This window comes from Labeo rohita, chromosome 8 (genome assembly GCF_022985175.1).
Source record: "Labeo rohita strain BAU-BD-2019 chromosome 8, IGBB_LRoh.1.0, whole genome shotgun sequence".
NCBI classification, from domain to species: Eukaryota; Metazoa; Chordata; class Actinopteri; order Cypriniformes; family Cyprinidae; genus Labeo; species Labeo rohita.
The window spans coordinates 1,844,741-1,859,676 of NC_066876.1; the positions used below are offsets into that span (position 1 = coordinate 1,844,741).

Genomic DNA, 14,936 nt, shown 5'->3' on the forward strand with positions numbered 1-14,936 from the left:
ATAAACTTTTTCAATTTTAGTTTGTGAGTGCATTAATCATGAAAAGATCCCATTCTATTTTAAAATCCCAATCTGTTAATCACAGAGCACTGGTCATGCTGAAGTCATGTCCGTTCACTGGTCCTCTCATCCTCATGTGACAACAGTTTGCCTCCTCATCCTCAGGAGAAACAAGTCTTGTTGGTTTATTTATTTGCACTGTGGCTTGCATTGTGTCTGTACTGAATGTATGATACTAGCTTCTTGTTTAGAATGACTGCCATCAAATGGGTGCCATCTGGATACCGTTTATGTATGTGTGTGTGTATAAATATATATATATATATATATATATATATATATATATATATATATATTTATACACACACACATACATAAACGGTTCTGTGTCTTCAGAACCATAAACGGTTCTGTGTCTTCATGTCATTCCAGAGACAGACTGGATGATGATGAGATCAGATCTCACTGTGGAGCACTGGCTGTTGTCAGACTCCTTGTGCAAACAAAAATCTCACTAGATTATTACAATTAATGGCAAACAGAATGTTTGGAAATGTAAACCCATATTTTTTACTGACACACTACAGCAAAAGATAGAAATAATTTACTTTAAACCATTTTTTAGCTGGTGAAAATACTAGTGGCCTAAAACTTTTGCACAGTACTGTATATATATATATATATATATGAATTTATATACAAATTTACTAATTTGAGCATATTATTATTATTACTTGTTTATTGGTTTAGTTTATTAACACTGTTTGTGGTAATTGTGTATTATTGTAGTATAATTAGCTTCTTGTGTTCTGTAAAAAGTGAAAAAAGCAACATATTTAACAATTTTAAAAGCAATAATTAGAAATGGTTAGAAACAGGAGCCCCATACAGCCCTGCCACACTGATGGAGAGTCCAGTTATGGATATAGTTTTTCATACTTAATTATTCTGTCTGTTAAATATGTATGAGAGCAAACATACGCTGGAGTCTGTGTAAGGACCTGTGACCGGCGTCGCGCACATATGGCAGCACTTTAGCTTGTCTCTTGCTGCCGTATGCTGTGGATCACAGGACTCAGGATCTGCGTGACTAATTGGAAAGATAAAGGAACATGAGGACCAGGTGAAAGTTCAGCGCCAGCCAGTAACTCACTTACACAACTAATCTGTACTTATAATACAACCACAGACATTCAAAATTCTCCTTTGACAATGTTAAAATATGTTTAATGCCAGGCTTGAAGAAAAAGCCATTTTAAGTGAGGTCCAGGTCACTAGTCTGTGTTCAACAGGTTTCACTATATTAGTGAATTGTGAGAACATTTTGGACCTCGCAAGTTTAGTTAAACCTGTACAGTTGTGATATCTGTTACAACTGATTTGCAGTCATTTCTTGACAGTTGACTATTGGTGTGCATCAGATAATTGATGTTAATTGAAGTTAAAATCTTTTTTGCTGGTGATCATAAACAATATAAGTTTGCCGATCAAACAGTACCAGTATTATTTAAAGCAGACCTACTTTATAAATGCCTGATAATAAATTTAGTACCCTGTTTTAGCACTGTGTGTCAGCTGTTTATCCCACTTTTTAGAATCAAATAGTGAGCAAAAGCTTTTCGAGACCTGTAAACTTTCTTTCATCCGAATTCATGAGAGCATCACAGCACCATCCAAAGTCTTTTCTCATGAAGGACTTTTGGTGAAGTTCTAACACTGTTTATCATCACACTTTTTTTGTGTGTGTTTTCTTTTTTTTTTTTTTCTTTTTTTTGGAGAACATAGGCTTGCTGCGGGCTATTCTCTGAAGTATACTGGAGTAGCAGAAATATACCACGCTAGGCTGTATGAATATATTAGCGCTATATTTTACATATTTTCTCAGTTAATTAACCCACGTAACGGTGAGGCTATCGGACGGACAGATCCGCGCTCTCTCCAGAGCGACGCTGAGCGCCGAGAGCTGCGAGAGTCGCTATAAGGAAGCAGAGGCTCCTCATCACGTCATTCGGCGCTCGGGCGTGCGGCAGGAAACAGTCTTTCCTCCCGGATAGTTGCGCTCTTTTCCGCTGGCTCAATGCGCCTCTCCGTCCAGAACCCGCGGAAGCCAGCCAGAAGGAAAAATGCCTCCTTCTACAGCGGACAGATCCTCTCTCGGGCTTTTAGCGACGCTTTTCGCCGCGTTTCTAGCGGCTCTCCAGACGCGCTCTGCCGGCGCGCTGCAGATTCAACAGGCGTTCGCGTCTCCCAACCGCACTAATAACTTCGTGGTGGACGCGGTGTCCCGCCGGGTGTACCTGGCCGCGGTCAACAGCCTGTACCAGCTGAACGCCACGCTCGCCAGGGAGGTGGAGATGCGCACGGGACCCGTGCGGGACAACCCGCTGTGCCACGCTCCGCAGCTGCCGCAGGCGATGTGCGAGCACGAGAAGAGGCTCACGGACAACCACAACAAGCTCCTCGCGCTGGACCGCGAGCAGGGCGTGCTGCTGGCCTGCGGCTCGGTGTACCAAGGTTTCTGCGAGCTGCGCAGCATGAACAACGTGTCCCGGGTGGCCGTCAAGTTCCCGCAGGACGGGGCCACCGTGTTCCCAAGCATGCTCAACATCGTGGCCAACCACGAGAACGCGAGCACCGTCGGGCTCATCTTTCGGAGTCACGGCGGCGCGCCGCGGCTGCTGGTGGGAGCGACGTACACGGGCATGGGGACCGAGTACTTCCCCAAGAACCACAGCAAAGAGGACCTGCGCTTCGAGAACACGCCCGAGATCGCCATCCGCTCGCTCAACACGAAGGACCTCAGCCGGCTCTTCACCTACGACATCAACCCGTCCGAGGACAACGTCTTCAAGATCAAGCAAGAAGTCAAGCAGAAGAACAAGCTCAACTTCGTGCACGCCTTCGTGCACAAGAGCTACTCGTACATCGCCATCAACAACGACGCCAACACGGGTCTGAAGGAGAGCCAGCCCAACAGCATCCTGGCGCGTATCTGCCTGGACACGGACGGTCCCCGCAGGTCCTCGGAGAGCCGCAAACTCACCGAGTCCTACATCCAGATGGGCATTCAGTGCGGATCTAGCGGGAATATCTACAACCGGCTGCTCTCCATCTACCCCGCGGACATCAGCGACGCGCAGAGCGCGGCGGCTCCGGAGCCCTATCTGTTTGGGGTGTTCGCCCGGGCGGGCGGCCAGTCGGCCGTGTGCGCGTTCCTAGTGGCGGACGTGGAGGAGATGATCCGCCAGGGACGCCGCAACTGCTCGAACGGGCCGAATAGCGACGTGCAGGTGCTGGACAGCGTCATCCAGGGCTCCGGGGCCGAGTGCGAGCGCAAGGGGCCAATCAAGGTAAGAGCGCGCGATTGGAACACAACTTTCGTGCTTTTATGATAAACCAAGGATTTAACTTCACAGCTGAACACAGCGTGCGAAAATACATTAAAGTCATCATTTATACCTGAATGAACATTGACCAGTGAGCTTAATTATATTACAAGTATGCGTGGAATATTTGCGCTTTTAAAAATGAATTGCAGAATTTTAACTGTAAATAATGAAATAGCGCTCAGTTCCTGTGCCACATAAATCGAACCTTCCACTCTTTTTAAATTTAAACGTAAACGCAATGACTGATTGTCTGTTAAATATCAGGAGTCAGTCAGAAAGTTACGAGAATTAATAATTGTCCCAAAGGCCATTAGGGATTTTTTTATTTACCTCACATTAATCGATATGATCATGGGCGTCGGAACCATTGAATGTGGGTGGGACAGGACCCACCCACGTTTGTGGACCTATGATATCGGACCCACCCACATTATTCCCATGGATATGATAGTTATTATGTGTTTTATGCTCAGATGTGGAGGTTTCTGAAACCCCTTCTGGAAAATGCAACTAAAACCAGCCTGGTCCTTTTTATCTGGATTGTAAGGCTAATTCTACAAAATTACAGTTGCATTTAAATTACATCCATCATATTGTTATAATCTGTAAAATACTGTCTGCATTTGTCAAATACAACGCAATTCTTGTACATTTAGGATCATAATAAGCTCTGTTTAAATAAAGACTAATTAAATAGTCTAATAAAGTCTTTCATAGTGCTGCTTCTCAAATCTATTAAAACTTTAGTTTGGTTCACCCTGTTTATGTACATGAACTAATGAGCTATGAATTATTACCAGAGTTAAATCACATTCATTGTGCTGTGGTATTGATATTACATATCAGTGTGAATGATTTCTGAAGTTTATGATGAAAACTTTGACCATTGTGGTGTTTTAGCAGCCACAGAACATCCTGTCTATTTCCACCTCATGACATACTGTGAACTCAGGACCGCGGTTAAGATCAACATAATCCAGCTTGTTTAAATGTATGGCTGATAACAATACAGCTCAGATGTTATGCGCAAATCTGATGTGAATTTCCTGTAATATAAAAAAAAACTTTAGCATTTGGAGCAGATCGTTTACAAAAACATACTGTTTTTATTATGAAGTTTTATAAGAAGCACATGGCAGTTTGGTGTTTATTTAGCGTAGCTTTTGTGCAGTTGTCTTTGTGCTTGTGTAGCTCTTTTTTGTAACTCAGTCTTTCCCAAAGGCCACACTGAGGCCTCCTCCAGCCCTGCTCTCGTTGCTTATGCTCATGATGACATCACAGCAGGACCGTGTCCGTGCTCCGGTACGAGGCTCGTGTTGAGCTTGTTTCGTTCAGATCAGTGTAATGCTGCTCCAGCTCAGCGTGTCTGTGGCGGATCTGATAGATTGCAGTCTGCAGGAGCGCAGGAGGTCACAGCGCTGAGGGGGAGAAACTTGTGAGAAAAACTTCTCCGCCGAATTCTTTCTCTCCCCCGCTCAAGTTCCCGTCACCCTGCCATGAACCTCTCGCTCTACGCTTATGAAAACATACGTGTGAACGTGTCTTTAATGAAGCCAGCGCACAGCAGAACCCTTCTGATTCAACAATAGATTCATCAGCGTGCTAAAGGTTAAAGACGGCTGCGTTTTTCATTCGCAGTTTAATTGCTTATTAGTGGTGTTTAGATTTAGTTTTCATTTTTAGGGTTACGGATCTGAGTAACCCCTGACCCTCAGTAATGTGACCCGTCCTGTGCGTCAGGAGCGATGGAGCGATGGTGCTGCGCTATTACTGTCTAAGCCACTTATGCTTTTCATTTGGCATGACAAAATGAACAGGTATAAACATCATAAAGAGAGATGAGAATATCGCAGAGGCTCTTTTGACTTCATTGAGCAAACACAAAGAACACCCTAGCGGCTGCTAGCAGCTGAATAAAACCCCTGAAATCCCACAGCAGAGGCAGGACTCATCACCGGTGCAGCGCTCAGTCTAATGTCCCTCACCTCCGTGCGTTCTCTGTTTCAGCTTCAGGAGGAGCAGCTGAACTGTGGGGCCGCACACCTCCAGCACCCGCTGGCCCTGAGGAAGCCCCTGAGGGCCCTACCCATCTACGAGGCCCCGGGCCTCAGCTCTATTGCCGTGGACAACGTCCACAACCGCACCGTTGTGTTCCTGGGGACCAGCAGGGGCCGACTGCGAAAGGTGAGATACATGTGTTACATCATACCAGATATCAGAAATGTGTGAAACTACACAATTTTTGCACAAAACTATCAAAGACAGACAAAAAACAGAGACCTGCAGATTAAGCATAACAATAGGAAGAGTGATTACTACCAGGACTGACAGGAACAAGCTGAAATCTGTGGTTGAAGGCAGTGAATTTGTGCTTTGATGGCTGTAGCTGCAGCGTTTTATCTGCCCGCTAAAGTTAACATAAAACAGAGGTTGTGAGTGAAATGGCTTGATTTTGTCCAGTGGGATTGGATTGAATAGCTGTGGTTTGCTAATTGCTGTGATCTCGTGTGAGTGACAGGCTGCTGGAGGGATTGTTGTCATATTATAGCAATGTTATTGCATGAAAGGAAGTTAATGTTTTGATTAAAGATTATAATGACACATGAAACACCACACGAGTCACACGTCACCATTTCCGGGTCCAAATGCTGTACGAGATCCAAAAATCAAACAACAGACACTACTTATATACACCCGCGAACAGATATTAAAGCTAACACAAATACCTGAATAACAACACACTAAACTTGCTAATTAAAGGAGAGGTCCACTTCCAGAGCAACAATTTACAAATAATGTACTTACCCCCTTGTCATCCAAGATGTTCATGTCTTTCTTTCTTCAGTCGTAAAGAAATTATGTTTTTTGAGGAAAACATTTCAGTATTTCCCTCCATATAATGGGCTGATATGGTGCCCCGATTTTGAACTTCCACAATGCAGTTTAAATGCGGCTTCAAACGATCACAAATGTTGTTGCAAATGATCCCAGCCGAGGAAAAAGGGTCTTATCTAGCGAAACGATTGGTTATTTTTATATAAATAATACAATTTATATACTTTTTAATGTCAAATGCTCGCCTTGTCTTACTCTGCATGGGCTGTTTTTTTTCCGGTTCGTGACAGTTAGTGTATGTCGGAAAACTCCCATCTCATGTTCTCCCTCAACTTCAAAATCGTCCTATATCGCTATATTTAGCTTTTTTGTTAGGGTTGTTTGATCTTCTTTGCATGTTCACTTTGCAAAGACTGTGTCGGTACTTCTGCAGCGATGTAGGATGATTTTGAAATGATTTTTGAAGTTGAGGGAGAAAATAAGATTGGAGATTTTCGACATACCCTAACTGTCTTGAGCCAGAATACACAGAGTTCATGGAGAGAAAGACAAGACGAGCATTTGAGATTAAAAAGTATTTAAATTGTATTTTTTTAAATGAAAATAGCCGATCGTTTCGCTACATAAGACCCTTTACAACCGCATTTGTGATCGTTTGAAGCCCTATTTAAACTGCATTTTGGAAGTTCAAACTCGGGGCACCATATCAGTCCATTATATGAAGAAAATGCAGAAATGTTTTCCTCAAAAAACATAATTTCTTTACGACTGAAGACAGAAAGACATGAACATCTTAGATGACAATGAGGTGAGTACATTGTATGTGAATCTTTGTTTTGGAAGTGGACTTCTCCTTTAACTACTTGGTGGACTAGTCTAACATACTGATGCATTCCTACTATACACCAAACCAGATATATATATATATATATATATATACACACCACATAAAGTCTCTTAAAGATAAAAGTTTGTGTATTTCATATCTGCAGTGCTGTGAACACATACAGCATCCATGTTACAGCACATAGAAACAGCGGTTCAAATATTTGATGGTATGCTCTTAGAGCTGTTTGCCCTGTACACAAACCTTGAGTAAAGCATTCCTGGTGGTCCAGGCCGCATGTCCTGCTGCTGTCCATCTCCTTTTGTCTGTGTGTGTGCTTGTTGTGCTTCTTTACACAGAGGGTCGGCTGTAAAGGCCGTTCAGCCGTATGAGATGAGCTCTGTTATCATGAGCCTTTTTCCCACTGTTAAAGTCCTCTCGGCATCTGTTTACGGGAACCGCTCAGGTTTTGTGTTGAGGAGCTGTGTTCCCTTCAGATGTGCTGTCAGCGCTCTCGTTCCAGGTAGTTCCTGTAGGAAAGCAGCTGTGGCTCTACTGGACATGTAAATACTGTGCCATACAGTTATTCACTTTCATAGTATAGATCCACATACCCAATATTAGAAGATACACAATTCGTCACCTTAGAATTATAAGGTTCTATCTTACATTTTTGTCAAAATTGCATTATTCACATATTCTTATTCTGTGACAACTTATTTACATTATGTGATGTTTGTTTTGTAAGCGTGTGCATTTTGGGCCTCTTTTTAGAAAACAAAAATGGTTCTATCTCCAGAAATCTATGGAACGCAAAAACTTTGAAGCTCAATATCTCAAAAATGCTTAGAATGCAGATGGAACCTTATAATTCTATAGCGACGAATTATAGAAATATATACACAACAGAAATCATCCTTCTACTGTCAGTTCCAAAATCTGCCACTGTTAAAATGGAAATTGCACATTTTCTGTTTCCAAGTAAATGTAAATAAATGGTGTGTTAATGTTTAAGTATATATATTTGTTTATATACATCAATTTTGTGTGCATCTCATTTCGGATAAAAGTGTCTAAATGCATAAATGTAAATCACATATTGGCATTATATCAGCCACAGTCATCTGCTCTTCAGATGGTGTGTGTGCATTTGCCTTTAAAAAAAAACGTAAACCCAAACACACGTTTGCTGCTGTAAGGACTGTCAGTTGACCGCTTGTTTTTGTACTAATGATATTTACTCTTCTGAAAAATAAATATACTAAAATGTATTTAAAATATGTTTATTTCATGCTAAGTATACTACAAATACATTTACATATTATGTACTTAATAAAACTACCTTTCAATTGTACTTTTAGTATACTAAACTACTTTAAAGTCTGCTAAATTGTAACAACTAATTTTGTACTTAATGCACTTTGTGTGGAAGTAGTGGTGAAGTCCAACTAAAGATATAATGAAGTATATTTGATTGTGCTAAAGTGGAACTATTGACATAAAACATATTTTAGGCTTAATATTAAGAAATGTGCATTGTGCACAAGTAGTACTCCAAATAAAGTTTAATTACAATTTGTATATCAGTATGTCTCCATCAATATGTCAGTAAATATGTTAATAGACTCCTCCGGCGCTAAACCTTGCATTTTTTGCATTGTCATGAAAGCATTATTTCGTGTGTTTATGAAGTCGTTTCCCGTCCCTGTTGTGGCGCCTCTGTGGGGACGTTTGATTCTCACGCTGTAGGCAAAACATGAACCGCACAGCTCCTCGCACACAAAGCCGAAGCCCTGGCTACAGATTATTCATGTGCACACGGCCTTAGAAAACATCTGCGAGCCTCAAACGTCTGAACAAAGAGCTGTAATTAGGGCCAGATTCCAGGAAGGTGTGTCAGAGCTCCTCAGATCCAGCAGATGAACCCGCCAAGCTCCTTCAGAGTGTTTCATTCACACAGATAAGGAGTATCTGGCTGCGGGGAGTCTTGTGTAAAGAGCTCAGAAAAGGCTTTTTGTTTCCCTGCCAAGAAACAGGGACGACGTCTGCTCCAGATGTACGGCTCTGCTTACACGTGTGTGTGTGTGTTTAAGATCCAACACTCCTACATCAAATCTACACAACACTACTGATGTGTCTCTAAAAGTATAGTGATGGCCTCAGGCAGTAATAGCATGGTATAAAGTAGTATAAACTATGTTCATACATATGTAACACTGTATAATATCTAGGTACAGTAATATCTTGGTGTGTTCTGCTCGTTTTCCTCTTTTGTTTACTAGTTTTATAGTATGTTTTCTGTTTCTGGTGTTTCTCCCACAGCATTTTTGAGATTATGTTTATGACCAAAGTCTGCAGTGTGTTGAACACTCTGAACAGAAGCTGCTCTATCCTTTCACAGATGCATTATAATCTAACTGATTATACTGTGCAGGTTTAGAGCTTGTGAACACAGCGATAATGTGGGTAGTTGCATATCTGATTGTGATTTGTGTGTATGTACCGCTTATATGACAGTTTGAAGTGCTCATATTCTACATTTTATTAATATTCCAGCATTTCATTCTTTTTCTCTGTGAAGTCCACTTTAGATGTGAGTCAGGGTTTCTTGCTTTTCATAATCAGGTTCAGGTTACAGTTATACAGCAGCTGCTGTACCTTTAAGACTTCTGTATGTAAATGAGCAGCATTATGATTGGCTGACTCCACAGATTGGTGTTTCAAACTATCCTTGAAATTGTCAGTGAAGAGCTGCTGATGTGTTAATGTTAATAATGATTTCTGTTTCGTTTAAGTAGTAGTCTGAGTGAAATGTGGAGGACGTTTATGAATGCAAACAGTACAGTACAGTCTCTTTTCTTTTAGAAGAGCCCTTTGTGTGTGTGTGTGTGTGTGTGTGTGTGTGTGTGTCCGAACCAAAGCCCTGTGAAAGATAAAACAAAGCTTACTTTATTCTGTACAGTGCAGCTGCCTGCAAGCATGAATGTAAGTGCTAGTACTGTATATATGAACACATGAACAGACAGACATATATATATAGACAGAACGACAGACAGGATGGACAGATAGAAGGACAGATGGATAAGCAGAGGTTGAGCTCTAATTGAATTAGACTCTACTAACACAGATCCCTAAATAAGCTTATCTCACCATCCCAAATCACATTACACACACTCCTGAAACCATCAGCAGCATCATCAAACCACCCGCAGGACACACACACACACACACACACACACATGCGTGTTAGACTATATTCACATTATGAAGTTCTCCATGTAGGTTTGGGAGGAGCCTAATCATTCAGTCCTGTCAATCATCATATATAAGCAGCTCTCACTGCACCGTCCCAACATCAGTTACACCTCCCCATCTCCTCTTCTATTTCTGTTATTCTCCCTCTATGTAGTACAGCAATGGGGGCTTGAACTCGGAGCTCAAGCCGAGCCTCGGGTTGGAGCCTCCACTGAGGACAGCAAGCCAGGTTTGTTTGCCTTTAACCATCAGGACTGAATGAAAATCTGGTTAAATGTGAAAATAGTTTTTCTCAACATTATGGCCATTTGTCTGCGCTGAGATGCTCTCCATGTATTTGAAAATGCTGTTTTTGTGTTGCCGTGTGGACTGTGAAAATAGAGATATTAAAAAACAACAATGCATGTTTGGTCATGTGACGCATGGTGTTCTCATATATGCAGGATTGCCAACTCTCATGCATTTGGCGTGAGACACGCTTTCAGGCTCTGTCTCACGCTCTCACTCTGCCCATGTAAATCTCACGCCAAACTGGCAACCCTGCTTGCGATTTTAAACAAAGTTTCAGCTTTCAAATGTTGTAAGTTTTAATACTAAATTCAAACGATAAATACGCACGTAATGTGGTGTAAATCGTAAAAATTGAGCGTTTCTGCTAATGCCAGAGCCACTGAAAATCAGAGCTGTGACAAGCTTTAGGTTTTACTACAAATAAAACCAAAAAAACATGGTTACTATAGTTAAACCATGGTAAGCACAAATTAACCATGGTCTTGCTACACTAACCATAGTTTAACCATGGTATTTGTAGAAAAACTATGGTTATACAATTGGTAATCATTGCGCCAAAAAAACATTACTACTACACTTTTACTATAATAAAACCATGGTTAATTTTCGTAAGGGTTAATAACTTATATTAAAACTTGGCTTTTTACTAAATATACATGTATCTAGAATATTGCAGGTTATACCTGCTTACTTATTTTTAAGGTTTTCATTTGAATAAATATCTAGAAATGATTAAACTATATTTTTACATGTGTAATTTAAAAAGTTAATAACTTATACCTTTTTTAATGATACTTGTATAAGTACACATAATGAATGCAAGCAAATACTGAATTTAAACCAAGTTTAAAATGGTGCTAAGAAAGTCATTCTTCTGCATTTTTTCCCCATTATATGTACAGTATATACATAGAAATAGACATGGATGCCCCCTCCCCCCCACTCCAGAACAACAACAAAAAAAACTCACTCCAAGCTGAGCTTAAAAGTTGGCAACCCTGATATACGTCTATAATAGTCCTGGCATTGTTGTTCGAGATGAGTGTTACTTTGTATATCACTGTCAGTTTGACAGAATATTCAGGGGCATCTGCTGTGCTGCTGCTAAACATGATGACAGGTTTAGAGCAAACATGGACGGGTGATTGAGTGCGATCAGGACACTCCATTGTTACATTTTACTAATACAATGATCGTGTCAGAAGAGCAGCATGAGAACTAATACTGTATGTCTGGTCTCTCTGTATGATCTCAGTAAGCGTTTGTGATGTTTTACACGTGAGACGTAAGATGACTTAAGCGTTTTCAGATATGCCAGTGTGGAAGAGCAACTTTAGGAAAACTCTTAAAAACACTAGTGTGGAGTTCACTATTTGTAAACATTATTGAAACAAAAACGCTGTTTCCAAATATATATGGGGATTCAAGACTTCTTCATAGGAGTGTGTGACATCATGAACTTGATGTGCACATCTGATTTTGTCTCAAAGTGGTTGATTTTCAAAATGCCTAAAAGCCAATTACAGTGCCTGTGCTGGATGTTGTTGTGCTTTGAGCTAGAAACACATAATCAGACTCTGTCCATTTTTTTATCCATACAGACAGTTGTTGAGTGCAGTTGAGGTGAAAGCAGTGTGTGTTTTTCTGAAATGATGAAACTTGTCTACATTTGCAATTAGCACTTTGTCTCTGAAGGTTGATTTTGGCGATGATGAGAAATGTTTCACACCCACCAACTGTTCTCCTGCTCTTTTCTCAACATTCAGAAGATGCTAATTATGGTGAATTATGATACCATACTATTATCACGCTTTTCCTCTCATCTGCTGCCTTCTCATTTAAAGCTAGGTGTCATAGAGAGGCAGTGAGGAAGAACAGAACAGCAGTATGAGATACAGTATGTCCTGTCTAACCGATAGAGCTTGCACAGCAGGAGAAGCACACGTGACGGTCACATACTGTTCGGCCGTCATCATTATCTTAGAAATGAAACAGTACTTTTTAATCAATTCACCTGTAGTTCAGTTAGTGTAATGTAACTGTGACTCTTGTCTGATCAACTAATGAGTCAAGAGAAAGATGCGACACATTGGAAACGGAAGGTCATGTGGTGTGCATTGCATTGTGGGATGCCGTGTGTTGAATCATGTGTTTCTCTACAGCTGTCTCTGCTGGCTAACCTGTCTGTGGCTAATCAGTGGTCTCTCAAACTCGCCGCCAACGAACCTGTTCACCACATCATGACCTTCGACCCCAGCGACCGCAACTACCTGTACCTGATGACCACACACCATGTGAGTACTGTGAGCTGTGAGTGTGCTGCACGCACTTCACGACCTTATATTTACATCAGCAATATCAGAAACACAATACGAGACAATATCAACTAAAAGTGTGTCAGTAATGCTCATTATGGTTTATTACATTCTAAAGATATTTTAAGCCTGTGATTTAGCGTGCAGACGCTCTGTTTATCACATTGAGCCGTGAGTGAGTTTGGCATGTGAGGTGATGAGAGCATTGTGTGAATAATCATACGCGTGAGAGCATTGATGGAGCTGTGAAACTCAACATATGACTGTGTGTTAGTCTGATGCTCACGAGCGTCTGTGTGTGTGTTTAGTTCCTGCGGGTTCAGGTGTCAGCGTGTGGACAGTACAGCTCGTGCAGTGAGTGTCTGAGCGCCGGCGATGCCCACTGCGGCTGGTGTACACTGGAGGGAAGGTAAAAGATCTCACTCGCATCACTCACACTATAAACGAGCGCTACAACCCTAAATGCTCAGTAGGAATGTTGTTGCAGATGACTTTCCAGGTCCACGTCTTAATTGGCAGAATACGTGGTACTCATATGGTACTTTTTCATCATTTCTGAGCTCACAAGCATGTGCCTGCAGAGTTTATCTTTATTCAAGGGTTTTCCTGAATGTCTGGAATTGAAATCAAAAGTCACTGTTTGAAAGGCTCAGATGAAGCAGCAAAACAATTCTCCACTTCACTCAGTTCTCACATTTATCCGTCTCATGCTAATTGTTCTCATGATAGTGGCTCTTTCAGAGGAAAATGTCAAACTGCACTGAGAGACTTTTCAGCCCATGCGTGTGTGTGTGTGTGTGTGTGCATACATGATAAGGCGGCTGTTGTAAGTGCATTTGATTATATAAAATTTCTGTTCTAATTCATATTTCATTAGACCGCCTAACTAACTGGACAATAGGATTACATTTGAAGGATTTGACCTCCATTCAACAAAAAACAAACACAACTCTTCAGACTAAACTTTATGTCTGGATGTTTCTCTGATTTCGTCACGTCTTTTTATGCTGCTCTCGTATCTTACCGTCGTCTCTGACTCTATGTTTTCTCCGGCTGAAGGTCTATCAGGACTCTGTTTTTCAGGTTCTCCACATCAGCTCTGTGTTTTATTGCTCACTACAGTAAAATAGACAGACCCTCATGCTCCTTTACTCACCTATAGTCCCCATTATAAAATGAAAGGATGATTTCTGAGCACAATGAGCTCGGTTAATGCTGTTTCGTATGCGTGTTCAATGGGTCTTTAGCTTAATGGACTTTTTAGGAACAAAAGGGGTCAATAGTGCTGTTTGTTACAAGCCCACTTCTATATAATATGTATATGCATTTGGCAGATGATTTCATCCAAAGTGTCTTAGACTGCATCATGGTGAGCAGTTCATTCTGTGGAAATTGAACCTGTGACATTTGCTGCTGCTGTTTATGATTTATGGATTATAATTACAGACAGAGCATGAAATCTTTGACTGAAAAGCTTTTAAAATGTTTCACTTCATAGGCTTATTTTGATTCATTTTTGTTAGAATATTGCTTGTATTACTTTGAGCATGCAGCAAACATGATGCATAACACAATGTATGAAAATTACATTTTGGAAATAGGCTCCATTTTCCCGCACCGTTGTGAATGTGCAGCTCTGATGCTTGTGTTCATCCAGCAGAGACATTTAGATCATCTGTCGGTCACACCTCTTCTCTATATACATAAGTATCTAAAATAAGCATGAGCCTTTGTTTCTCCTGTGTTCACAGGCACATGATTGGAGATGCACATTATGCTTTCTGTCCTGTTTTCCAAACACAAACTGTCATGTCTGCATCATGTGTTTATGTTGCTGGCCACTCCATGTGTTTCTGTGGGCTTAAAGTGTGTGTGGTGCTGCAGGTGTTCGGTTCAGAAGGACTGCTCCAGCGGGACTCTTGGCCGCTCGTGGATTGGTGCAGGGGATGGAGTCCAGCAGTGTCCCACCATGACCATCACGCCCTCAGAGATCAGCCGCTCTGCGGACATGAGGGTATGACACTC

At 41.3% G+C, this 14,936-nt stretch overlaps 1 protein-coding gene across 1 annotated transcript in view; it reads left to right on the plus strand.

The window, feature by feature from the left end:
- Positions 1–1,877: 1,877 nt before the first annotated feature.
- Positions 1,878–14,936, plus strand: part of plxnd1 (plexin D1) — a 57,487-nt gene continuing 44,428 nt past the window's right edge. The window contains exons 1-5 of the mRNA XM_051117743.1: positions 1,878–3,350; positions 5,397–5,573; positions 12,759–12,890; positions 13,220–13,320; positions 14,796–14,925. Coding sequence (XP_050973700.1) covers positions 2,124–3,350; positions 5,397–5,573; positions 12,759–12,890; positions 13,220–13,320; positions 14,796–14,925 — 1,767 coding nt within the window. The 5' untranslated portion in view covers positions 1,878–2,123. The remainder of the gene's footprint in view (positions 3,351–5,396; positions 5,574–12,758; positions 12,891–13,219; positions 13,321–14,795; positions 14,926–14,936) is intronic.